The sequence below is a fragment of the Diaporthe batatas genome, assembly GCF_019321695.1.
Source record: "Diaporthe batatas strain CRI 302-4 chromosome Unknown Contig00002, whole genome shotgun sequence".
Taxonomy (NCBI): domain Eukaryota; kingdom Fungi; phylum Ascomycota; class Sordariomycetes; order Diaporthales; family Diaporthaceae; genus Diaporthe; species Diaporthe batatas.
In genome coordinates this window covers 533,955-559,219 of record NW_025408549.1, presented here as the reverse complement: position 1 = coordinate 559,219, position 25,265 = coordinate 533,955, and the positions used below count along the sequence as shown (strand labels likewise).

Below are 25,265 nucleotides of genomic sequence, written 5' to 3'. Positions count from 1 at the left end.
TTGGACTGGCCCGACCTGGGGGCGGCAGATTTGTGCTTATGGCCAGTCGACCGACCCTGGTAGACACCAAATGCAAGAAATGCAGCTACCCGTGGGGGACACACTGGTAACGACCGGGGCAGGACAGCTGCTGAAGGAACCTTCGACTGCTCCCATGGTGACAGGACGCTGTGTAACCTTCAACTACCTAGGTAGCCCAACGATTGAAGGTACACCTTCCAATATGAGGTATCGTCTGCGTGCTTGGGGCAACTTGCGACGCCGAGGCTCAAATAAGTACAAGTTCCACAGGTGTCTGTCTATCCCTCCATGTATTCATCTCTCTGGCGCCGTCCGTTGGTATCTAATTACAGTTAACAGATTGACATTATCTGACGAGCACTCACACGAGTGAGGACCTTGTTTTCTTGTCTGAAGAGGATTCTCGACTGCCCACGGTGACACGGAGGTTTTCAGCATCTGCTCCCTTTATCTTTTTCCCCCCTTCCATTCCGCCGACCTCCTCCTTCGTCACTATCGCTTTACTCGGGCTCGCTGTCTCCCTACACCATCCTGACCTCCACCATTGGATCTTTGGGTATTTGCTGTGGGTGCAGAGGGAACTCAATATACCTTGCATATTCTGGTGCCACACCTCCGCGGTGGCCTTCCTCCCAAACGGCCTTTTCTAACATCGCAGCTGCAACTTGACGCGACTCTCGACATTGAGTGTCCAACAGATATTGCGGGCAAAAGCGGTACCGGACCAGAAGAAGTGCAATAATAACCTGTCCTCGTCACAACTATTGCCAGCTGGAATCCGCACAACAACGTGACAGCTCTTCTGTTTCGCTCAGCGAGATCATTGCGTTCTTGTTTTACACACCAGGCACTGTGGGGGACCTATGTGCGTATTTTCACGCCGTGTCTTATCAGCCGGGCCTTGCTTTACCTGGGAACCGTCTGCTAGGAGGAGCCGCTGGATACACAGGGCTGTACCATCAAGCCAACCTGTCAGCCAGATCATACAAGCAGCGACAAACACACAGCAGCTGGGCCGACTCGCCCGTCAGCTGGCCTCTTCGCACCAGAGTGGACCAAGATCGGCTTCGGTTGGACCTTGCACGGTTCCTAAGGCTCTCTGGCCTGTCTCGTCTCGCCTCGACAACCTTGTCCGCAGCTGTCTGGCTGCCTGCCTCCCACCCTCGCCTACCCGCCTGTGTCCTGACGATTTCGAAGGCCTCTCTGCATCTTACATGCCCCTGTGCGCCGCCCTCGCTTTGGATTGCCCCATTCTGCCCTGTACCCCTGAATATTGAAGGCCACTCACTTCAAGCCAGCCAAGCCAAGCCAGCCGTCTCTCAATAAACGACTTGTCTCGACGTACCTGCTCTGGTATTCCAACAAATAGCCAGCAAGTATTGTTCAAGGCTCGCAAGTCCTGGGGACCTCGCTTTCCATCCTCTTCCTCACCAACCCGATCACACTCGCAGAGACACCCGGACTTGTATATTAACATGGTGTCCCGGGCCTACTACCCCCCTCCGCCTCCGCACCCTCACGAAGGTGCGAGATATCTTCCAAGCCGTTCATGCGCGCCCTACTACTCATATCCGGAACGTCGATACCAGCTTCCCTCCCACGACGCTCGTTCTATGACCATGACGGACCCCCAGACTGATGAAACAACACCACCGCGGAAGCGAATCGCTGTTGCTGTAAGCTCTGGAGCGGCCCCCCCCCCCCCCAAAAAAAAAGCTTTTTCTTAATTTCGCCTGCCTCAGCTACCCTAGGGTAGTCCAGCTTCTGTTTCACTCGGGGTTGGGTGTCCCGAGGACTGAGTGTCCTCTAGGGGCGGAAGACAGGTCCAGCCAGATCCTCCAGAAGTTCCTGCTCAGCCGCTAAGGGGCACTTGCATCGTGCGTCGGGTAGCAGAGTGTTACAAGAAATAGTAAGCTGACAAGACTCTTCTGACAGTGTGGGCGATGCCGCAAGCGCAAGATCCGTTGCAGTGGAGATCCAGGCGGTGGACTACCGTGCGTCAACTGCAAGAACGCTGGCGTCGATGCCTGTCTCTTTCTTCGGGTACGTTAGCTCTCTTTCAACGTTGGAGTTCTTTGAGGTTAAGAAGCGCGAGGATGACACATACATGATCTTTCCCGCACAATGCATTCCTATCCATTACCTGGGCTTAATGGGCTCTTTCTGACCAGTCTTTCCGAGCGCAGGTCCAATCCCAGGAGGCGCCCATGCGGGAGGACAGTCGGTATGACTACAACATCGACGTTTCTCGCACATTGGCGCAGCGCAGCGCGGGGCCTGTTACGCAGATCAGTTCTTCCATGGCCCATTACCCCCAAGATATGCATATCCTAAGCTCGGCGGCCATCCCTTCGTCTTATAGAAGCGCTAGCTACACCAACATGGGCACAAAAGGCTACTATCCCCTTGGCGCGGACTGGGGAGATGCGTATAGCGCAGATTCAGCTGTTGGCGACTACAGTCTCGGTGTTCCACAATACCAGGTGATTGGCAGTGACGCGTCGAACATTGTTCCCAGCTATGGACATTGGAGTGCCCGCCAAAAGAGCATCGGACAAAATGGCAGCGTCTACGTTGACACCGAGTCCGCTTACCCATACGGCAATGGCACCAGCACTGGTCTTGTTCATAGACCAGCTTCCTCACTGCCTCCTGATACCTCTGCATACTCCTTGGTGGGGATCGCTGCATCACTCCCTTCCGCGGGAAACGAGCGCCATCTGCCAAATCCGGCAGCCATTTCACGAGCTATGGGCAGCTCGTCTGCCCCTTATCGGCTTGACGGTCTCCCAACAGGGTACGGCAGCACAAAAGCGAGCCAAAACTCGGTTCCTGGCAGCCAGGCTTCACCAACATCCCCAATTCCTGATGTGACTGCGGCGGCTGCAGCAGTGGGATACGCGAGCTCCTATGACTACGCCTCGGTGGGTAGGTCTTCGCAACAGCATGGCAGCAGCTCCTCAGATGCATACGGATCTGTGTCAACAGGGAGCAGCGAGACTATATTTGGAGAGCAAGACCGCAGCGCGGCGTCCCAGGGGTCAGCCGTTGACCTTACTGGGTACACATACGGGGCCGCGAGCCCGGCAGATGCTTCGAGCCTGCGGCGGGCCTCTTCCGGGTCCGGATTGACGACTCGATCGGCGGCAGAGAGCAGCGTCAGCACCGGATACGCAGCCAGTGATGGGACATCAGCTATCGGCTCAGGGAACTTCCATGGCTCGTCTTCATCCCATGTGCACCATCATCGTCAGCACCATGGGCAATCCCACCACGCTTCTACACGTCACACGAGTCACCACCACACCCATCCGCATCAACTTCCTGCCCATGCCGTGACGGGTAACACCGCCTACGGGGAAGTTTCCGGAGGTGGCAGCAACCACAGCAATGGAGTCTCTGGTAGCGTCGGTGGCACAACGGTTACAGACAGCCACCGGTCTACAATCGTGTCTCGACGATAATTAGATTGAAGGCTGCCCAGGCTCGCAGTTGTTGCTTCGACACTCCCACACCCGTGCTTCCTACCGCCCCACTCCATGTGTGTTTACAACGCGACACGCAGTCTGTCGTGACGCAACGGGGACAGACCCAGGGAAGAGTCATGAGACAATGGAACGGAAAAGGTGTCGACAGGCAACTGCACTGCCTCTGGCCAACAGCAGACTACCGGGCCTTGATTATACATGGCATGGCCGCTAGCAAGAGTATCACTCGCCCACTCTTGTCTAATACATCTTTGAGGGCCTTTCGAGGAACATGTGTGTTATGTCTGTTCTGTTTTGATTTGATGGTGAAAAATAGGAAAAGAGTCGGTACGGCGATCACCGCCTGAACAGCAAAGAGATGTATGAGAGGTGGCTGTCCGGAACAGCACGTACTGCAGAATTGATTGGCGAAGATCCGAGAGATATCCCACGCGGGCCATGATTCATTCAGGGGTTGGGATGGAGGGGTGGATGATCACCTGTCAGGCCAGAAATCTGTCATCGCGTTTCGCTGTCTGAGGGCTGTCAAGTCAGGGGCGAAGGGGCCCAGCCTATTCTGTGCAGCACACTTCGCGGACGACCCGCATGGGCTACCCATCGCTTTTGTCAATGATAGACCGGTCAGTCCCAAGACCTGGGGAGCCCAATCGCCGTGTTCTGCACCTGATCTTTCGCAGTTCCTCTTGGAGTTCGGCACTGTGTGCTCAGTTTGGCCCGCGCTTGCGGCGACCAGTTGCGTGCAAATACAACACGAGAGCTGGGCTCGACTCGGCCTCGACACGGCAACATGCCTCGAGGGTTGAAGTGGCACTTTCTGCACACGTCGACGACTGGCCAGCACTGCTCCCGACCTAGGCTGCGAGAGGCGCGCCACAATAAACCGGAAACTTGGAGCACGGTGCGACACTGCCTTCCCACCTCTGTCAGCCATACCACGGGCCGGATTGCTATTTTTGGGCGGCGGCCATGTTCGGGCTGTGCCTGACGTTTCGTTGTCGGGGCGTATGCGGATTTCTCTGCCCAAGTGCCGACCGGTGAGGCCTTCACATGGTACCATGCGCCCAGCCAGGGCCCGCGAGCAACGTCAAAGCTGCCGGACGGAGATCGACGCGGGCTGATCAAAGGGGCTCGCACCAGGATAAAGTGCTTACAGGCTTGACACTGACATCTGCAATGGCACATTCCCTTCGGAGCCAAGGGCCCACCAACCCCCAGCACAGCAATCTATCCGACGGCGTGCGCATATGCATTCCGGGAGGCTCAGGTCGCTTCACGCCGACTGCCGTCCGGTTGGCACCACCAGACCGAACTGGGGGCCGGCCTTCCTGGGCCTCTCAAGACCCCTCCAATGGCAGCCCACGCGGGTCATCGCACGCACCCATGCCGTGTACCCTGCCTGGCCTTGGGGGATTTCGACACGGGGCAACCGGACTGGGGTCACAAGGCTTCACACGATGCCCGACAGGCGCTGCACCATTCCGAATGGGTGACATGATGCTGTCGTGCCCTCCCCATCCCAATTCATGTAATCACTCATTTTCAGCCCCCAACCGCCCCTTCAAGTTCCCCCAACCCCTCTGCAGTTTTCGATTCTCGTGTCAGGTCTTGACCAGCTGTATCGGGCCTATACATGCGAACTTCTGTCCTGTCCCCCCCCCCCCCCGCGAGACGACGGCAGTCGGAGCCTGGCGATTTGATTGCTCGCCTTGGTTGCTGTTTCCGGCTCGTGCTTCTGCGGAATCTTGTTCTTCTTGTCGCCATTCCAAGTTTTGTCCCTTTAAAACATTGTATCCCGGAGTCAGCCACTTTTGTTCACATGCCATCCCCGCTCACTTTCTCTCACATGCCTCCGAACGAGCAACATCAATTCCCAGGGCATCCTCATGTTGCATTTACGTCATAGAGCCAGCCAGCCACCAGGTCCCTTGCTCCCACCTATTGGGAGGTGTGTTAGCACATATTGTGTCTTGTGTCATTGTTTTATCCTCTTCCCTGTTTTCACCAGCAATCCGCGGTTCGCTCAGTGTGAGAGCCTGGGTTGACGGTCTAATTCGCTTTAATACCTTTTAATGCTCTGCTTCAGCCGATACCGAGTGGCATAAAAGCCCTTGGTCGTGTTCAAATGTTGAGAATGGGGTCGGTGGTGGAGGGTACGGGATCCGGAAAATTGGAGTGATCACTGTCTTGCTTGTGCTTCGTGTTGTTTTCTTCTCCTTACTCTTTACCTTTTCTCAACCGGTATCATGGCAATTTGGGGGAAGAGGTGGCAAAACCCGGGGCAAAGATTCAGGCAGTCCAGGGCGTTTCCGAGCGACGGCTATGATATTACACTGATATTGCACAGCATTGTGCGCGCTAGGGGTTAGAGGGGGAGAGGGGAAATGGCAGATCAGAGCAGGGCCGAGGCGATGGGAAAAGACTGTTCTTCTCTAAACCATTCATTTGCTTAGTACCACGTTCGATTCCACCTCCAGATTAGCCCTTGGTAACAGGGCGCGAGGTTCGTCTTTTTCCTTGTCCTCTGATTCCTCTTCGCACGTCATCGACAACCTCTGAGCCCTGCGGTGAAACTCGTTCGTTGCCATCGTCTCAAAGTCCACTCACGGCACTCTTTGCACATCTGGCCAACACAACTCTGTCGCTCATGGATTGGGAAGTCAGCCCATTCGGATTCTTATTATCTCAGAGAACCAAAAGGTTGTGTGTTGGTCTCTTCGAGGCCAAGCAGCCACATTCACATTCTGACGAGGGAAAACTGTTTGGCAACCCACCACTTGAGGAACATTGCTTCAGTTTAGAACGCATCAATGGGTCAGCCCAAACCAACATTTTCCAATTTAGCTAGTCGGATGAAGCATAGTTAGGTAGAATTTGTATTCGACTATTTAGGTAAACTTTTCCTTCCACCACTGGGAAATGAATTGTCTGGCTCTTGACAGCTTGGCTCGAGTATCGCCGCCAGGAACATCAAATGCCATGGATGGCTTTCCTAAGGGGCTTCCAACACGTTGCCTACAGTATGCTGCTAAGAATTAAAAATAGTATATAAACAGTAATTATTTTTTCTTGTAAAAAAAAGTCACACACTTAAGCAGCCCCTTATAAGCACATTATAGACTAAATAATCCTAAAAATAATAACTTTAAGGTATATATAAAATATATAGTAAAATAATACTTAAAGTAGGCTTACTACTTTATTTATTTATTATATTACTCTTTATAAAGTTTTTATAAATTATTTTTAGTTTAATCCTTTATAATAATAAGTATAATTAAGAATAAACTTTTTTATTTAATATTTCTTTAAAAAGAATATTTTTAAATAAAAGAATTATATTTTTAAACTTTTAAATTTTAAACTTTTATTTTTAAAATTTCTTAAATAATTAAAATATTTATTTTATATTTTATATAACGTTTTATTTAATTTAAAAGTTTTAATAAATAAAGTTTTATTTATTATTATTATAATTCTTTAACTTTTTAAAAATATATTAATTATTTTAAATAATAATACTCTTTTAAAAAATAAATATTTATTTTATATTATTATAAATTTATTTATTAATAATTATTTTATTTATAAATTATAAAATTATAAATTAAAATAATAAAATATAATTATTTTATTTAAAGATTATATTTTAATTTAAGAAAAGTATAATAAGTTAAATAATTACTTTTAAATAGTTTTATTTAATAAATATTTATTTAAATAAAATTAAAATTTATATATTTTCTTTAAAAAATAAAAACTTTATTTTTATTTATTTTAATTAAATTAATTTTTAAAAGATATATTATATTTTATTCTTTTAAAACTTTAACTATTTATTTTTAATTTAATAATAAAATTAAAAATATAAATAATTTATAATTTATATTTTATAATTATTATTAAAGAGTATTAAACTATAAATAATATTTAAATTAAAAAATAATTTAAAAACTCTATTAATAAACCTTATAAAGTGTATTATAGTAGGTGTTTTTATGTATTTATATTTATATATACTAGTATATGCTCTTTAATAGTACTGTCTGGAGTATGGGAACAAGTTGCTTCCACCGAAGTCTTTTCTGGAGGGAATAATGCGATAACGACAAGATTAGATGTCGAGTAGTGGCGATCGACCATTTATGGCCCGCCGCCTCCCGGTCATGTCAACTACCTAGGTATACTCTTGGGTCGGGTTAGTAGCACGACGGAAGCAGACCACGGGCAGTAATATTGCCACGATGCCCCTTGGTCGCCACCGGCCCTTCCCGGAATCCCTGTTTGCAATCGAAACTTGCAAGGACATATTTGTCGCTTGCGGTCTTTCCGAAAGTCATGGCCCAAGTAGAAGCAACTTTTCATGCCAAGCATACTCTGTTCAGTGATTCGAGGCGCGCCAGTAACCTGCTGTGCCCAGAGCCTTGCAACACGGCGAGTTTCAGACTATCAAAAACCTCAGGACCCGCCGTTGCTGTGATGTTCGACCTCGCAAAACGCTTTGAAAGTTACGAACTCCTCTCCATCACTAGTTGACTCCAGGACGACCCCGGCCGTCGAGCCCACAAAGAAGACATAGCCCGGTTTTACGTCTTCCACTGTTGGCCCGACCGAGACTTTTCCGCTGCCACCCGTGCAGATGATGATGCTGGGCCCATCGAGAGGGTCGAACGTCGCCTTGGCACCCGCGCGTCTCAGGGTGGACCGCACCACACTGAATTCCTCGATAGGGGGGTCGTAAAGCATGACCTCGCTGCTCGAGCTGTACGCTGTGCGGTTCAGGGTGGCGTATACGTACTCTTTGGGCGCCATCTTTTGCTCCTCAATCGGGGCGTAATTGTATGTCAAGATTGACACAAGCGTGTCGACGTCCTTGAACTTTGGGGTGAACCCAGCGCGGATGACATTGTCGCTGGCTGCCATGCACTCGACGATGTCGCCCGAGATGTAAGCGTGTATATCATCAGCCCGCAGGAACAAGGCCTCGCCAGGTGCCATGGTCACCAGGTTGCAGAGAAACTGTACGAACAGGCCATAGTCGGCACCGAATTGGCCGTGTAGCCGCTTGATCAGCTCGGCGAGGTCCTTGCCCGAGTTGGGTCCAGCACCGCCGCCTGCGAAATTGTCTGTCCCTGCCGTGGCCTCGTCCAAGAGAGCGGCAGTTGCTGTCTCGAGAGCAGACTCTGGCTTGGACATGAGGGCCCCGAACAGTTTCTGAAGGGCAGCCTTATTGTCTCGCTTGGCATCCTCGGACTCATCGCCCTCGTGCGACCTAATTGTAGTATTGAAAGCCTCTGCGGTCTCTGCGCCGACAAGGTCACGCAGAGACTTGACAGTGTTGAGGAAGTGCACTATCTCCGACGGCGGCCTGAAGCCGCATAGGCCCTCGAAGTCGGTGAGGGCGATGGCCATCTCGGGCTTGTGGTTGTCATCGGGATAGTTCTTGGGGTCCTTGGCATGTAGCTGCTCGGCGAGCTTCTTGTTTGGGTGGGCCTGTATCGAGAGGGCCTTTTCGATGGAGAGGATCTTGAAGAGGAAGGGCAGCTTGTTGCCATAGCGAGCGGTGATGGACTGCGAGAGCAGAGCCTGGTTGTCTTGGACCAGGTCAAGGAGAGTGCGGCCGGTGCGCAAGTCCCTGGAGGGGTTGGAAGGGTGGGTGCCCATCCAGAGCTGGTTGAGGGGGGCGACCCTCTGTCAGTCCGTGACATGCCGTCCATGCATGGTGGCAGACGTTACCTCGGCGTAAGGCTGATCATCTTTGACCGTGAAGTCGGCAGCCGGCGTGGCAGCAGCAAACCTGGCTGCGGACGAGTCGTTGCCCTTCTTGCCCCAGTCGTAGGAATTGACCCCGCACTGGAGTCTGAGTAGGGGGACCTGCATGGCGAAGTCCCGAGTCCACGAGCCCGGGAGGTCTGAAGAAGGGTGGTGAGCTGGTGCTCTTGACTCGTGGGGCGAGTGGTTTGGGTACCAGAATGTGAAGACGATATTGTGAGTTGTTGGCGATTGATTCCCCAGAGCAACCCAAGGGGGGAAGGGAGAGGAAGGGACAGCCAGTTAACTGGTCAGCCAAAACCCTGGAAATTTGGGGGAGCTGACATCACCTCAGTGCTGGGTCTGGGCCCAGGTCTGCTTCGACTCTGCAATGTGTACGAAGTACATGCCCAGGCACGGAGTACGTACCTATCACGGTACCCGGGTACCTGGGTACCTAGGTAGGTAGGTGGGTAGGCAGGTTAGGTAGGTACCTTGGGTACGGAGCGCTGGGCGCCGTTACCCCACCACGGGATGGGGCAGGCGAGGCAGGGACTCTGCTCGCAGGTTCCCCAAGAAGACAGCGGGCTGCAGAGAAGGCTGGCGCATGCATTCTCTTCCTCCCTCCCCTCTGCAAACTCGCACCGAACGGCCAGCAGCACCACCACAGTATCTACTCCGTACCAAAGCCCAGCTCACCTAACCCATCAATCATCTGCCCCAGCCCCACCCAGCCTCTCTCCCCCCCAAGAGGTTTGAAACCCAACTCAACCACCACTGCCAGCACCACCTCAGAGGACGGCCTCCGTAAGCGCCTGGGACAGCCTCCCGCCCCTTGGACCCCATCCCCCATCCCTCCTCCCTCCTCCCGAGCCGAGTTGCCAGAGCTCACGGGTACTTTGTCCCTACCACCGCATCCCAGCCAGCTCCAAGGTACCCCCAGCGCCCCCCCGTGTTCCTGTCCCGCAGCGCATCCCGTCACACCCCCTCCGTTCCGCGTACCCGTTGCCTTCCCATCGCCCAATGACGACGACGGGATCGGGCCTTGATTTGCTGCCAGGCCAGAGGTTCCAAGCATTCCCGCGATTGCTCCTTCCCAGAGAATGACATGGCAACCTTCCAGGCGCAATGACAACCAGACTAGCAAGCCTCCGCCTCCTTTTCGACACGAACGGTCCTCATCCGGCTCAAGGTTGGTTGCACACCATTCATCCTCTGGCCCACAACACAACACCCACCATCAAAAAGCATCACCCGGTGCCACAACAGCCTGGCCGCCCAGTCCTGCCTCTCTCCTCCCTGCCTGAACCTCTCTCTCAGCTCAGTCATCACCCACCGGCCTGGCCTGGCCTGACCAACTTTTCGCTACCCACACCTGTCTGCGCCCCCACCCATCTATCCCACCCAACCACCCACCCGTTCATTTATATACACCCATATACACTCGGTCGTTCATAATCACCACCATTGGACGACCAGGCTGTCACAGCCTCAGGCACACCCCGCGCATCCAGCCCGGAGGTGCAAGGCCCACCCTCGCTCGTCCGCACCACCAGCACTGACCTCTCCCCTCCCCTTGGCCTCCCCTTCCTCACTCAACCCTGGGAGTTGTGTAGGTAGGCACGACCCAGTTGGACACCAACGGACAAGCTGGAGCAGCTGGATCCCCAAACACTGAAGGTACGCTCCGTTGTTGCGCTGGACATCATGATGCCACGGGATGGAAGGGGCATTCGCCCGCTCGACCCTCATGCTACCTTGCCTTGTCTTGCTCGTCTTGCTCGTCTTTGCCTTTGTTTTTGGCCATGCTGTCGCTTGCTCGGACCTCCCGCCCCAGTTCCTGTCCTTTTGTGCCATCTTAGCCATTCCCATCTCGGAATCCTTATCGAAATATGTCTTCTGACAACGAGCACAGACTTCTACGGGAGGTTGCCAACACAGAAAGCTGGAGGGACATGTCGCAGCGGAATAGAGAGACGAGGCCAGGGGCCCGGGCTCGCAACAGTAGCGCCCAGGGCGAGGAGGTCGGGCTCTGGCAAAAGATCCAGGAGGATCTTGCCACGGTCATCGCAGAGGTGAACCAGAGCAATGACAACGTCCGTCAGATCGCCGGCCAGGAGAGCTACATAGTCAGCAACCAGGACTCCAAGGACCCCACCGATATCAAGTCCGTAGACGAGGGGCTTCAAAACCTGGACAAGCTCTATCGCGACGGCGTCAAGATCAACGATAGCACCGTGAAAAAGATCACCGATCTGCTGGGCTTCATTGAGATATTGAAAGGCATCCAAGAAGCCAAGGAGAAGGCCGCCGCACCAGCAACCGGGTCCTCGTCTCGTTCGGCCAGCCTGCTTTCCGGCACCAACCGCAGCTCCAGCCGGACCGGCAAGCCGGACAAGGCTGATCGCGAGCGCGAGAGGGAAAGAGAGCGTGAAAGAGAGCGCGAGAGAGAGCGCGAGAGAGAAAGGGACCAGCGGGAAAAAGATCGGGAGCGGGAGCGCGAACGGGAGCGCGAGAAGGAGAGGGAGCGCAACCGCGACCGCGACCGCGACCGCGACCGCGACCGTGACCGTGACCGCGACCGTGACCGCGACAGCGAGAGAGATGCCGAAAGGGACAGGGACAGGGACAGGGACAGGGACAAGGACAAGGCCGATCTCTACGACTTTGACGGGTCTGCTGACAGCCCGCATCCCAGCCCCATCGGCGGCCACGCGCGGAAGCTCGGCGGGCGCAGCGGAGGAGCGTCGAGCGACCGGTCGGGGAACCGTGACAGCGTCCCGCCACGACCAGGCGACCGCGATACCCCCAAGGCCGAAAGTGCGGAGCCGCAGTCCGGCAGCTTCTCGTCGGGGGCGCCCACGGTGGGAAGCTCGATCCGGGCCAAGGTCATGTTCTCGCGGGATCAGGACGTGGCCTTCAAACCCAAGCCGCCGACACCCAACGACACCACAGAGTGGTACCTAGGCAAGGTGAAGCAGGTGACGGGCGAGGGTAAGGGCCGGCGTTACATTGTCAAGGACGAGGACCCGGATGTGCCCTCGCCTGCTAGGAAGGAATATAAAATGTCCGCGTCGGCGATGATACCGATCCCGCCGCCCAGCACAGAGCTGCCGAAGCTCGAAAAGGGCAAGACGGTCCTAGCGCTGTACCCCGACAGTACGACTTTCTACAAGGCCGAGGTGACGGGGATGGACGCCAGCACGGGAAACGTCAACTTGCGGTTCGAAGGGGAGGAGCAGTCAGGGACTCAGCAGGTTGTGGAGCGCCGGTTTGTGGTGGACTATCGGGACTAGGCAAGGGGTAGACTTGGAGCGTGCACGAGGGTAGAAGCATAGTCCAGGCACATTTGGTTCACGTTCAGAGGCTTAGTTGTGCTCGTATTCACGGTGACGTCTACTGAGTGCACGAGTGCTCTCCTCCCGAGGCTGGAGGCGGTGGATCATGTGACGGAGTCGACACGCAAAAACGTGGTAGTGTGTGTTTGAACAAAGATATTGTGGCATTGTCTATGCGAGAGGCAGCTACCTAGGTACGATTGACGGGGCTGGGGCTGGGGCTGGCTGGGTGGACCGAGACCGGGCCACCGAGACCGGGCCACCGTACAATCACCACAGGACTCGGTACAGGCCGAGGCCAACACGAGAGTAGGAGGTTCAGCACGGGGCATGACTAAATATATGCCCAATGCTGGTCCCGTCCGTCTCGTCAGGCTCGTTGCAGCAGTGCAAATGTCGGATCGGTACTGGCAGCCGGGCGGGATTTTTATTAATCTCTGCAGGCAGTAATAGTAATGTCCGGGCCAGGTTATAGTTTGGGTGCAGATTAATATTGATGGTCGGTCGAGCGGTCGGGTGGACCCCTGGGAGATGGTGTATGCACGGCGACATTGAAGCGGGTGCGAGAGGAGGGGCAGGAAATGGCAAGGCGCGGGCAGGTTGGCAGGGAGGGCACCCGGGAAGCCGGGTACCTATGCGGCGGGCCCAACACAGTCAGGGGCAAGCCAAAATGAATTGAAACGCCTTGATGCTCCTGTCCCTGTTCCTGTTCCAGCTTCCCGCCCGCCGCTCGCCATCAGAAACGAAAGTGCAACTCGAGCCGGCACCGCCTGTTCATTTCATCAGGGTCTGTCTATCTCAGCTCAGCTCAGCTCAGCCCAGCACGAGCAATAGGAAGGGCAAGCAAGTACTCAAGTACTTTGGTAATAAGCCAGCAGCATTTCGGGGCCCATCACAACATCGCCTCAAACCCGCCCAGCAACCTGCCTGTATTGCATTGTGCAGCGTGTCGCATTGTGTCGCAGTTTCTCTCCCGCCAGTCTCGGTCTCGGGGTCTCTTTTTTCTTTCTTGTTCTTTCTTGTTCTTCACCTTGACGATAGACACTTGAGTAGATATACTCTGGGTGGTGCCCATCAAGAAGTACCCGCCTTGCCCTTTCCTGCCGGCTCTGCTCTATCAATTTCCCCCCCATCTCGCCTCACAACCCATACTTGACAGCCCTCGAAGAATCTCCCTCCTTTCCCTCGCCCTCCAGAAGTACTCCCTCCGTACCCACAACATCCAGACGCTTGCGTTGCGCCAAGTGCAGGTGCAGTCTGCTGCTCACGTGTGGCTGCACAATCCCGGGGCTTGATACCACATTCGAAGTCGGACTGGACTGGACTGGACTGGATTGGACTGGATTGGACTGGATTGGACTGCAATCTGGATTGGACCTCACATACGGAGTACATCTCGGCACATCCCTACCCAGATCCGCCCTGCAGCAACCCCCCACCCGGTTTTCCTTTCAAGGTCCGCCGCCTGTGACCCTACGCGCAATTGGCACCTGCTCATGCTAATTTCCATCCGCCCTCCTCTCCAGGCCTCTTCTGCCATTGTGCCCTCTGCTGCTCCGTCGCCAAGCAGGAATCCCCCCCATCCAGCTAGCCTCCCCCGAGCCCAACTCTCATCCGACGACATTCCTTTGCACCACCATCGCCGCCGCCAGCTCTGCCTCACTGGTCTACATCACTGGCCTGCACCCACGCCACGCACTCCCTTCGCCTGTTCCTTCAGAGCCGCGTCGTCCCTGCCGCCCATCTCGACCCGCGCGCAACATCCTGACTCGCTGCCCTCGTCTCGCAAACCGCACCGCCCGTTCGCGCACAACAAGACATACAACCTCGCTCCTGATCTAGCACTCGCACCTTCTTCTCTTGAACTTGGCCGGCTGATTACCTGCGCTCCACGTGCTCGAGTCGGCTAGAAGCGCAACCTGATCCCTCGAGGTCGCCGTCGCCCAACAAGGTCTGACCTGGTCTGTACACTTGCGACCCCATTTGTCCGCCACAAACAACGCCACAATGGGCGGCCAACTAAGCAAGATGATGGGCAAGATCTTCGGATCAAAGGAGATGCGCCTGTTGATGCTGGGTCTCGATGCGGCTGGAAAGACAACCATCCTCTACAAGCTGAAGCTCGGCCAGGACGTCACCACCATACCAACAGTCGGCTTCAACGTCGAAACCGTCACATACAAGAACGTCAAGTTCAATGTGTGGGACGTCGGTGGTCAGGACAAGATCCGGCCCCTTTGGAGGCATTACTTTAGCGGTGCGTGTTTCTGACCGCCAGCAGTCTCAACGCTTCGAGGCTGCGTATGTTGAGGCAGCCGAGGGAGACTGACGATCCATCACATTCACAGGGACCCAAGGCTTGATTTTCGTGATTGACTCGTCCGACCGAGCACGAATGGAGGAGGCAAGGCAGGAACTGCACCGAATCATCAACGACAGGGAAATGAAGGACAGCCTGCTGCTCGTCTTCGCCAATAAGCAGGATTTGGACAATGGTAAGCCACCACCGCGGCCGCCCTTCCCCCGAACGCCAGACGGTTGATGCACATATGCTGATCATAACCTTCCCCGCGCAGCCATGAAGCCACAGGAAGTAACCGAGGCCCTCGAACTCAACAAGCTCAAGGACAAGATATGGTTCGTCGTCCCTAGCTGCGCGACCACTGGCGAAGGCCTTCTCGAGGGCCTGGCCTGGCTGTCCAACAACGTCAAGGCCCCAGCCGCGCCGGCAAAGAAGTAAAGGGCCTGAAAATAGCGCGCATAGTCTATGCGCAGCAGAAACGTCCACGAGCGTGCGTACACGCTCTTGTTTAATGCATTTGGCAGATCGAAGGCCACGGCGGTGGCTGGCAGGCGCGGTAATTATAGGGTTGCACACTCCAACAAAGACAGGGGGAAAAGGAAAATACAGCACGTGTTGACCGACGTCGCTGGGGGGGTTAAGCCGGGCTCGGGATGCCGGGGAAAGGGTGGGATATTCGTAATGCACTCGGTTGGCCCGGTCCTAGACTTTTTCTTTCTCCCCACCCCCCCCCTCCGGGCCCCGGGCGACCCTCTTCTTCTCTTCCTGTATCACGCTACTACGTTTGACGACTTCCTCTCCGTATTTCCTCCTTTTGTACAGTCATGTAATCCTCCGTTTTCTTTTTTCCTTTTTTTTTTCGTTTTTCTCCGGCGCGTTTTCTTCATACAATTTTCCCGGCCCGGGATTTCGGCAACATACTCAAAATACCAAGAGAGAAGGGAAGGGGTTTGAAGGGAAAGAACCATCCCCTTAAGCCCGCCCCTACACCACCATATCAGGAATCCTGAGGAACACCCACACTGCCCCGGGCCCGTGAGCTGCGAGGCACGATGGCCTTCCGGCCAGATCAGGAGGAAGGGGAGGAAATCATCCGGGTGGGGGGGGGGGCGTCCAACATCATACCCTGGAGAACGACCTACACCAACCATATTAGAACAAAAGTTTTGGGACCGAGAAGTTGCCATGGAATAGTACCAAAATAGTCCATTTGTGTAAAGCGAAAAAAGCTGGGCTGGCCCCCGTCCCATGATTCACGGACTGGATGCATTTGACCAGTCGATGCCACTGCACTGGACTGTAGTGGAGTATACCTGTTGTTGTAGCCTTAATCCACCCTTCCTTTCCCTTGCTGACCCGTTGGCCCCCTCTTTTGACATCTATAGATGCGAATGCTCCCTCTCTTGATACTACTCAACCAGAAGAACTCCGTCCCATGATGGTCTGTCTCTTCAGACCGTGCCTTTTCTCGTCTCGTCTCGCATGTTGCTGCCCAAACGCCATGCTCCATAATGCCGAATCCCAAAACAAAGCGAATACGAAATTTGCCGGCGAAGAGAGAGTCGGACACGGACGCAAGCCCGATGCAAAGGGCACGTTCCTGATGTGCTCGACCAAAAAAAAGAAAGAAAAAAACATGCACCTGTGAGCCATGCCGCGGTCCAGGGACAGGCCCGGACGGGAAGGGGTCGAGCCCTCCGAAGCCAGCCACTCCTGCCCATGCACGGCAGCACAAGCTCGGCGTGCCGTGTTGTTGTGGCTGGGGGCCTTCTCGATGCGGAGCCCGTCCTCAGCCGTCCTGCTTGACCCTCTTGCCGGGGCGGACGAGGGAGTCATCGGGCAGGCCGCTGCGCTTCGTGCCGGGCAGGCTGGAGGTGCGGATGTCGTTGTCGTCCTGGCTGACTCGGCGGTGGGGGTACTCGACCTTGAGGCCCTCGAAGCAGTTGGCGCTGACCTTGTCGGGCCCCGTGGCGAAGAAGGGGTGCTGGAGAGCCTGGGCGGCCGTCAGCCTGCGCTCCGGGTCGTACTCGAGCAGCCCGGCCAGGAGCTTGTAGCCCTCCTGGCCCAGCGAGGCCAGCGAGCTGGGCCCGCCGTTGGGCGCCGAGGTCCCCGTGCTGGTGGTGATGGTGCTGTTGTACCACTTGTCCAGCTGGCTGCCCGCCGGCTGCTGCTGTGAGTGGTGGTGGTGGTGACCCCCATGATGGCCCCTGCCGCCGCCGCCGTGATGGTGGGTCATGGGCGGCTGCAGCTGCGACAGCGAGCCGTACTCGGGCATGTGCACCAGCAGGGGCCAGCGCTCCTTGGTCGGGAGGCCCATGATGTCGACGATCTTCTGCATCTGGTTGCGCTGAAAGGGCACCGTCTTCTTAGAATCCATCTTGGCCTCCTCGCCCTTGAAGATGGGCCGCAGGCTCAACAGCTCGGCAAAGATGCAGCCGAGGGCCCACATGTCGATGGCGGGGGTGTAGTGCCTGCTGCCGAGGAGCAGCTCCGGGGCGCGGTACCAGATGGTCACGACAACCTTATCGCCGCTGTAGAGGCTGTGGAGGGGCTTCTGGAACATGCGGGCCAGGCCGAGATCGCCGATCTTGACCTCGCCGGCGGAGGTGACCATGATGTTGGCGGGCTTGAGGTCGCGGTGCAGGACCCAGTTGGCGTGCAGGTACTGGCAGCCGTTGAGCAGCTGGAACATGATGGACTTGATGGTGGCCGGCGGGATGGGGTGCCTGGGCTGCTGGGTGTGGTGGTGGATGATCTGGAGGAGGTCGTGCTCGGCGTACTCAAACACCATGAAGATGCACTTGTCCTCGAGGATGATCTCGTGCAGCTTGATGACGTTTGGGTGGGACAGCTCGGAGCACAGGGCCATCTCGCGGACCGCGGACTGGGAGATGCCGGTGTAGGTCACCACCTCGCCCTCCTTGTCCGGCTTGAACTTCTTGATGGCGAACTCGCCCGGCTGGCCCTGCCGGCCGACGGCCTTGTAGACACGGCCATAGGTGCCACTGCTGATGAAGCCGATGACCTTGTACCGGTCAATGACCCGGACCTTTGACTGATAGCCAACAGGACCGAAGCCACGGTCAGATGGGTCTACGAGATGGGGGGGTCAGCCTTGGTGTCCTGGAGTGATGGTTGCTTTCTCGACGGCGAAGACAAGGGGCCCAGCGGGAGTCAGGTGACATGGCATGGAGCTGGATGGGGATGGGCCAGTGAGACAAAAGGAGTTGAGGTGGGTTAGGGCGGCCGTTCCGTACATGAGGATGAACCCTGCCTCGACAGGCCTGGTCTCCCTTGAAGACCTGACGACTGCCGGGCCAGGCCATACTGCCTTGCCGAGGCCGACGAGTTCATCATGCTGATGATGAAGATGGGGCCGAGCAGGTCGAGAAGGGAGGGCAGGAAGAGAGGCGGGGGCGAGGAGATGGAGGAGGAGGAGGAGGAGGAGATGGGGGAAACGACGGGCCCTGAGCAGCACCAGCACTGGCAGCATCATTTGCTCCAGGGGGGTGTGGCGCAAAAGGATTTGAGCGGCAGGCCTGACTAGACATGCAAGTTGGCCCCAGCTGACATGCGACGGGGCCGGGGCCCTCCGCAACCAAGAACTGTCGGCCGAACGAGATCGGTCCCCGTTTCCGGGCTCCCCGAGGGCGTAGATGGGGCCGAGATGAGAAGTGGGGCCCGGGGTAATTGCTCGAGCATATGTCAAGTGCAGGTGGTGCTTTGGGTTAGGGTAGATGGGTGGTGGATTGGGTTGGGTGTCGAGGTGTCTCTGTATATGTGTGTGTGTGTGTCTCTGTGTATGTGTCTGTGTGCATCTTACCTTCAAAGGCAGCCTGGACACTCTTCTTGAGGATGCTCTTCGGATATGTCTGCGTCCCCCCCGAGCCGCCCTGAGAGGCCACCGACGGCGGGTTGGTCATGGTCGTCGGCCTGTCGTGCGCTCCCTTCTCCTCTTGCTCTTGTTCCTCCCCTGGGGTTTCCCTAGACTAACTACTCGTCGCTTGTGATTATGCTTCTCATGCACGGGCTGATGCTTTGGGGGCGGAGAGCAAGAGGGCACTGACTCCCTGCCGTGCTACTCTTGGCTGGGGTGGACCGATACCGAGCATGCGACAGAGAGCGAGCAACCGACGTCTCGCTGCTGTCCTGCTGTCCTGCCGTCCTGCCGTCCTGCCGTCCTGCCAGCCTGACTGACTCTCGCTGACAGGGGCTCGGCTAGGACTGGCGCGCTTGTCTGGCGTTTCGGCCCGCGGGAGCAAAAGGTGGGCGCTATGTGCTGCTTGTGTCTGGACTCCAGGCCCGTCTGTCGGTGTCTCGACCAGGTGCAGCAGAAAGATGGAGACAAATTGATCGGTGGGGGGGGGGCACATGTACATACATGCTGATGAATGGAGCGCGCCCTGATTTCCAGCTCCGTCGTCGCCTGCGCGTGTTCCTGAGGCGCACGAGCGTGGCGATGAAACCCAGCTTACCCAAATGGGGCTGCCAGAGTTGGTACTCGAGTACGGGGTAGCTGGGCACCTGGGCACCTGGGCACCTGGGCACCTGAGTAGGTACGGAGTACTTATTAAGTGGCCATGCGACGGGGCGGAGAGCTCCTGATGTGACCCCCCCGGGCACCTTCGTTCGTCCGAGCCTAGGCATTCCCGACTGCTGCTTATTGTTAGGCAGTCGACATCTTGGATTGGCCTCATGTCGTGGGCATATTACCGGTTACAAGTCCGTGTCCCTGACACGAGCTGGTCCAGTTGGTTTACCTGGGGGATACATAGACTGTGGCCCAATCGGGAAAAGGGGGGAGGCTACTAACGGTTGACCACGAGACTTCTGCTGTCTTTTGGTAGTGGCCTCGGACGCTCGTCTCTGGCGAAAACGTCACGCCTGCCCAGCTTCTCCACACCGTTGTACTTCAGCCCCAACCAACCTTGCAACCTTGGGAACTATTGTATGTCACAATGGGCGGCCAGGCAAAGTACCTAGGTACGCATAGTCGACTTCCAATAGACGATGTAATCTTCAGTGCTCTTCTCTTTTCAGGCCCAATTGAATCAACACATGTCCCCTCGGCACCAATGACGGATGCCACGACCCGGCTCACGCTCACTTGTGGGCTGTCTGTTACCTGGGGCCCAGCTTCTCCAGCACCCTGGTGCCCTGCTCCTCCCACTCCTGCTTGGTGATCCACATGTTCTCCTTGTCGGCCATGATGTTGGCCAGCACCGCTCCTCCCAGGAACACCATGTGTCGCCTTCTTGGCGGGTCCTCTATCCGGACCTTGAACTTGCTCAGCCGCTCGGGGTTGTTGCCCAGCACCCGCGTCAACCACAGCTGCTTGATCTCCTTCTCCAGCCGCGACGGCAGGCCCGGGTACATGCTGCTTCCTCCCGACAGGACGATGGCCTTGAACAGACTCGAGCGCACGTCCACGTCCGCCGCCTGGATCGTGTTGAACAGGAACTCGGCCATGCCTGGCTGCTCGCAGTCGACCAGGTGCGGCTGGAACAGGCACTCGGGCGCCTCGAACCGCTCGCTGCCGACACGGATGACACGCCCGTCGGGCAGGGTGTAGCTCTCTACCAGCACCGTCGTGTCCTCGCTCAGGCGCTTGTCCAGCTCCAGGTCGTAGCTCACATAGCACAGCTTCTCCTTGATCTGCCGGACGGTCTCGAAGTCGGCCGTCCGGTTGAGCGCGTAGCCCCTGCGCAGGAGCAGGGCGATGAGGTTGCGCGTGACGTCTCGGCCGGCGACGTCGAGCCGGCGCGTCAGGTGGTTGAGGACAACGGATTCGTAGACGGGGACGATGTGGGTGACACCATCGCCTGAGTCGACCACGACGCCAGAACTGAGACCTGTTCAAACGATGCACCCCATCAGAACACTTGCCACCCTGCTTGGTTTGGCCCCTGGCTGCTCGTATTGGACGACATACCTTGTGCGTACAAGGCCAGCACGGCCTGGATGGCGACGTAGACACCGCCAAAGCCGTAGCGGTCAAACATGACCTCGCACATCTGCTCCCGGTTCTTGAGGGGGTTCATGGGCGGCTCAGTGAGCAGGATCTTGCGGCCGGTGGTGTCGACCTTCATCTTCTCGTTGAAGGTGTAGTCCCACAGGTGCTGCATGTCGTCCCACTTCTTGACGATGCCGTTCTCCATGGGGTAGGATATCTGCAGCATGGTACGGGCAGCGGCTGCCTCGTCACCGCACATGATGTCCTTGATGACCATATCGCTCTCGCCGGCGCCCTTCTCCTCAGTGCGCAGGATCGGCCGGCCTACGATGGAGGGGTATTGGAACTCGGGGAAGTTTTGGGCGGCATAGCCGACCTTGAGGAACCCGGTACCGCCATCGAGGACTAGACCAAGGGAGGACACCATTAGCGATGCGCGGCGAGAGTCGGCGGTTGGTGCACGACATGCTGGTGCCGGGACCTGCAGCCTGGATTTCGGTCTTCATGGCAGCCAAGGCATGGAGCAGATTGGGGGGGGGTAGGCATACCGATGGGAGGAGGATTGGCCATCTCGACGGTGACGGTGAGGCTCGAGGCCGGGTGATATCAAGCCTACTCGACAACCTTGGTCGTTTCAAATGGAGCGGCCTGGCGATGCAGCAGGAACCGACAAGGCGTGTGTGTGATCGTGGCTGTCGGATTCGGAGTGGTTGTGGGCGGTGGGTGATGTCGGGAGCTCACAATGGCTGGTGTAGCTGGCAATGACGGTCGGCGGTCGCAGAAGTGGGGTGCCTTCAGGGGGGAGTGGTCTATTCCATGCAATGCCCATGCCATGGCACTAGCTCGCTTGTTGTTCGGCGGGCTTTCGTCAGCGAGCGACGCGGCAACAATACCTACCTACCCACGGCGTACCTATGTACCTAGGTAGGTACCTCAGCTGGCAGCTGGCAGCACTCAGCTTGGGCCAGGAAGGGCGGGTTCAGGGGACCAGGGGCTCTGGTGGCTGCAGCCCATCTCCAGTGGCGCAGGGCCAGCTTGGGCCGGGACCGGGGTAATTGGGGCAAGCAGCTGACCCCACCTTCCTCATCAAGCACCCGCTGAGCTTTGGTCTGCAATTTGTTGTCGGTTGAGCTTCTTGACGCCTTTACTTTCTCAGTGCCATGACCACTTTGACTTCTGGTTGATTTCTTTTCGCAATATTGTACATAACCGCATCTTGTATAAGTCAACTATAGTGCATCCACCATGACGACCCGACTTGTGAGGAGGAATATTCGCCTGCTGGTCATCAACCCAAACTCGTCTCATGACATGACCCACGGAATGGAGACAGCAATTAGGTCTATGGATTTGCCAGATGTATGAAGAATATTTCCTTAGATGTAAGATGATCGGGCGCGTCATTTTTTTTCCGGGCTCAAGATGGCACGAACCAAGATGGTCCAGAATGGTGAGGTAATCTATAACTCTGGATATGCTTTGCTGGCAGTGTGGTGTGATGCCCAAAACTGGTCTCGCGTCTGGACTTGGCTGTCCCGTTTTCTGCTACCCCAGACATACGAGAAATTTAGGACTGTCTCGAACCTACGTCTCAAAGCTACAGGGCCACTCAAACTAATCAACTTGCAGGCATTGGAAATTACAATGTACACGGCGCCTGAGGAGAGCCCGGCCAGCATCAACAACGGCGATGACATCAAAGCCAGCACCGAGGTCGTGTGGGCCAATCTGGAGGCGACGCGGCTACTCAGAGACTACGACGGGGTGCTCATCGCGTGCTACAGCAAACACGGTCTGGTTGAGAAAATCCAGACCCGTCACCCAGGCCTCCCGGTAACAGGCATCTTCGAGGCCAGTGTGCTCGCATCGCTGCCTCTCGTCAAGCATGGCCGCGGCTGGGGAATCGTCACGACGGGAAAGTTCTGGGAGGCCCACCTGGAAGACGCCATCAGATCAATGTTGGGCGGCGCCGGCAGCTTCCTCGGCGTCCAGTCCACGGGTTTGACCGCCGGCGACTTCCACGGTGACGTGCCCCCCGAGGTGATACGGGACAAGCTCAAGGCGGCCACCAAGCGCCTTCTGGCTGAGGGACTGCCGGACTGCATCCTCATGGGGTGCGGTGGCATGGCTGGCTTAGAGGAGGTGATTCGCGCGGCTGTACGGGAAGACCTGGGCGAGGAGGCGGCCAAGGCTGTCTATGTGGTTGATGGGGTGAGGGCCGGCGTGGGCGTGGTCGAGCAGATGGTCCGGAGCAAGAGGATGTTCCAATTATCTTAGAAAGCTTCGTAGCCCTGCTCTCCGGATACATATTGCATCCTAGCAGTTGGGGAACGCGGGCAATAGGCAACTCTTAGGTCGCGATGGAAGACTCGTGTGTTGTTCCATTAATACATAATCATTGCGATGTGGTTAGTTTCCAAGGGGTGCTAGTTCCGTAGGTCAATATCACGTACACCCTCCGGCCACCTCCCTAGTCCAGTCGCCTGGTCCTCCCCCACACCTCATCGGCATCTTTCTTGCCCTTTGTCTCGGGCACGCCCGTTGAGATAAATACGGCAAAGAGCGCGGCGAAGCCCGCAAAGATGAAGTAGACCCAGCCACCGCGGCCACCCAGCCAGTTGTTCAGCGCCGTGTTGATGATGGGGAAGAACTGCGCCACAAGGAAGGTAGCCGTGTAGTTAGTAGCCAGACACCAGCTCTGCGTCGCGCCGACAGCCTCCTGGCCCACCAGCTCCGACGCAAGGATGAACGGCACGGGGCCCAAGCCGACGGCGAAGAAGGCCACGAAGAAGGCGACCGCGAGGGCGGACACGATCTTGAAGCCCGTGAGAATCGAGATGGCCAATACCAGGGACGACGCGCCCTGGCCGACGATGGACACGAGCAGGCATGTCTTGCGGCCCCACTTGTCCGGAAGCGGCGAGCACGCTGCGGTCATGACCAGGTTCACGGCCGAGACAAGGATTGTGAGCACGATCGAGCTCAGGGGCAGCAGCCCGTTGAGGAGCGCCACCGAGTACATCACTATCGAGTTGATGCCGCACAGCTGTTGGGCAAACATGACCCCCATGACCACGATCATAGCAGGCCGGTACAGAGGGTCCTTGAGCGCCTGCATGACCCCGATGTGCTGGACCTCGTCCTTGTTGTCCGGGACAAGCGACGCACCTCCCTCTGGTGGCTGGAGCAGGCCCGTCTCCTCACCGGTCACGTCCTTGCCGGACCCAGCGCCCCAGAGGGCAACCTCGCCGTCGATGTCTGCATCCCGTCCACGGATGCGCTGCAGGATCTTCCTGCCGGCCGCCACGTCGCCCTTTACTGTTGCCGTCCAGGCGGGGCTTTCGGGGACAAGGAAAGTAAGCAAGATCTGCGCAGCAGCGATGATCCCACTGATCCCCAAGATCCACCGCCAGGCGGCGCCATGGCTCAGGAAGTAGCCCAGCACCTGTGCGGTCAGAATTCCCGTATTGCAACTGATCTGGGTGAAGGCGCCGAAGAAACCCCTCTCGGCCGGCGGGGCGACCTCGGAGATGTATAGGGGCACGATGACGGTGCTGGCACCGGAGCCGAGCCCCGACACAAAGCGCCCGAGTGCGATGACCCAGGCTGCGGCGGCGAGTGCCTCGATGCTGGCGCCGATGACAAATGTGATGGCTGTGATCTGAATGGACAGCCATCGGCCCTTCTTGGAGGTTATGGGACCGGATGCCAGGGCACCGATCAGGCCGCCGATGGTGAAGATGGATGACACTATGGCAAAGGTAGGTTCGCTCATGGGAATGCCCTGACACGCGTGATTGGGTTTCTTAGAGGTGTAGCTCGATATGCCGGCCACGACGCGGGAGAGGGCCCCGGAGGGAACAGCTTGATCGTCCTCGCAAGTGATGACATGCTGAGGCGCATTCAACTCGGACTGGTGGATGAAGAGGGGAAATCAGCTGGAGGGCAAGGCACCGGAGGGGGGAGAGCTCCTGCGCGAGGGAGGTTATCGTACCAAGTGGTAGCCAAATTGGAACGGACCGAATGTCGCGATGAAGATCAGCAGAATGAGATACGGCGATACACCGCGGGCAATTTGTCCCAGACCTCCGGAGCTCGGCATGGTCGCTGTCGAGGGTGATATCGATGTTGCACGGTGTCGCAGGATACTGCTGTGGGATACCAACACCGGTGACAGAACAAGGTGATCTCCAAGGGGAAAAGGCCTCGAAACTCAAACTACATGGTGGGGGCAGGCGTGGCTGAGGATTGCTTGTTCCAGAGGGTTGCTGCTGTTGTTCCGGTGTCCCGCTGGAGAACTGACGCGTGGTTGACGTCCTGACAGCCAACAGCGTCGCTTCCGCGGACGGTTAGCTCCGGCTTGGCAGATCTCGGCCCTCTCTGCTCCACCATACATTAAAGTGACTGCCACTCCG

At 56.3% G+C, this 25,265-nt stretch overlaps 8 protein-coding genes across 8 annotated transcripts; 4 read left to right on the top strand and 4 right to left on the bottom strand.

The window, feature by feature from the left end:
- KVR01_001639 (uncharacterized protein) lies at window positions 1–6,409 on the top strand. The gene is made up of 4 exons (XM_044793232.1): window positions 1–293; window positions 361–1,697; window positions 1,957–2,064; window positions 2,208–6,409. Exons 2-4 carry the CDS (start codon window positions 1,497–1,499, stop codon window positions 3,483–3,485), a joined length of 1,587 nt encoding a protein of 528 aa, XP_044649594.1. The 5' UTR covers window positions 1–293; window positions 361–1,496; the 3' UTR covers window positions 3,486–6,409.
- A 1,095-nt stretch (window positions 6,410–7,504) lies between these two features.
- KVR01_001370 (mannose-6-phosphate isomerase PMI40) lies at window positions 7,505–9,554 on the bottom strand. The gene is made up of 2 exons (XM_044782571.1): window positions 9,243–9,554; window positions 7,505–9,176 (listed from the first exon to the last, which is right to left on the bottom strand). The coding sequence occupies exons 1-2, from the start codon at window positions 9,384–9,386 to the stop codon at window positions 7,965–7,967; spliced, it is 1,356 nt and encodes a 451-aa protein (XP_044649325.1). The 5' UTR covers window positions 9,387–9,554; the 3' UTR covers window positions 7,505–7,964.
- Window positions 9,555–9,840: 286 nt separating this feature from the next.
- Window positions 9,841–12,553, top strand: KVR01_001383 (uncharacterized protein; the record flags this gene model as incomplete). Its single annotated transcript, XM_044793807.1, has 2 exons — window positions 9,841–10,449; window positions 11,173–12,553. The coding sequence occupies exons 1-2, from the start codon at window positions 10,361–10,363 to the stop codon at window positions 12,551–12,553; spliced, it is 1,470 nt and encodes a 489-aa protein (XP_044649338.1). The 5' UTR covers window positions 9,841–10,360.
- Window positions 12,554–14,602: 2,049 nt separating this feature from the next.
- Window positions 14,603–15,335, top strand: KVR01_001170 (uncharacterized protein; the record flags this gene model as incomplete). Its single annotated transcript, XM_044794796.1, has 3 exons — window positions 14,603–14,852; window positions 14,944–15,090; window positions 15,172–15,335. 3 exons carry the CDS (start codon window positions 14,603–14,605, stop codon window positions 15,333–15,335), a joined length of 561 nt encoding a protein of 186 aa, XP_044649125.1.
- A 1,351-nt stretch (window positions 15,336–16,686) lies between these two features.
- On the bottom strand, window positions 16,687–18,820 carry KVR01_001338 (uncharacterized protein; the record flags this gene model as incomplete). The annotated part of the gene is made up of 2 exons (XM_044783438.1): window positions 16,687–17,990; window positions 18,721–18,820. 2 exons carry the CDS (start codon window positions 18,818–18,820, stop codon window positions 16,687–16,689), a joined length of 1,404 nt encoding a protein of 467 aa, XP_044649293.1.
- A 1,198-nt stretch (window positions 18,821–20,018) lies between these two features.
- KVR01_001215 (actin-related protein 2) lies at window positions 20,019–21,420 on the bottom strand (the record flags this gene model as incomplete). The annotated part of the gene is made up of 3 exons (XM_044786742.1): window positions 20,019–20,749; window positions 20,830–21,255; window positions 21,399–21,420. The coding sequence occupies 3 exons, from the start codon at window positions 21,418–21,420 to the stop codon at window positions 20,019–20,021; spliced, it is 1,179 nt and encodes a 392-aa protein (XP_044649170.1).
- Window positions 21,421–22,494: 1,074 nt separating this feature from the next.
- On the top strand, window positions 22,495–23,127 carry KVR01_001950 (uncharacterized protein; the record flags this gene model as incomplete). The annotated part of the gene is made up of 1 exon (XM_044794850.1): window positions 22,495–23,127. The coding sequence occupies one exon, from the start codon at window positions 22,495–22,497 to the stop codon at window positions 23,125–23,127; it is 633 nt and encodes a 210-aa protein (XP_044649905.1).
- Window positions 23,128–23,320: 193 nt separating this feature from the next.
- On the bottom strand, window positions 23,321–24,952 carry KVR01_001951 (uncharacterized protein; the record flags this gene model as incomplete). Its single annotated transcript, XM_044784385.1, has 2 exons — window positions 23,321–24,763; window positions 24,845–24,952. The coding sequence occupies 2 exons, from the start codon at window positions 24,950–24,952 to the stop codon at window positions 23,321–23,323; spliced, it is 1,551 nt and encodes a 516-aa protein (XP_044649906.1).
- Between the last annotated feature and the right edge of the window lie 313 nt (window positions 24,953–25,265).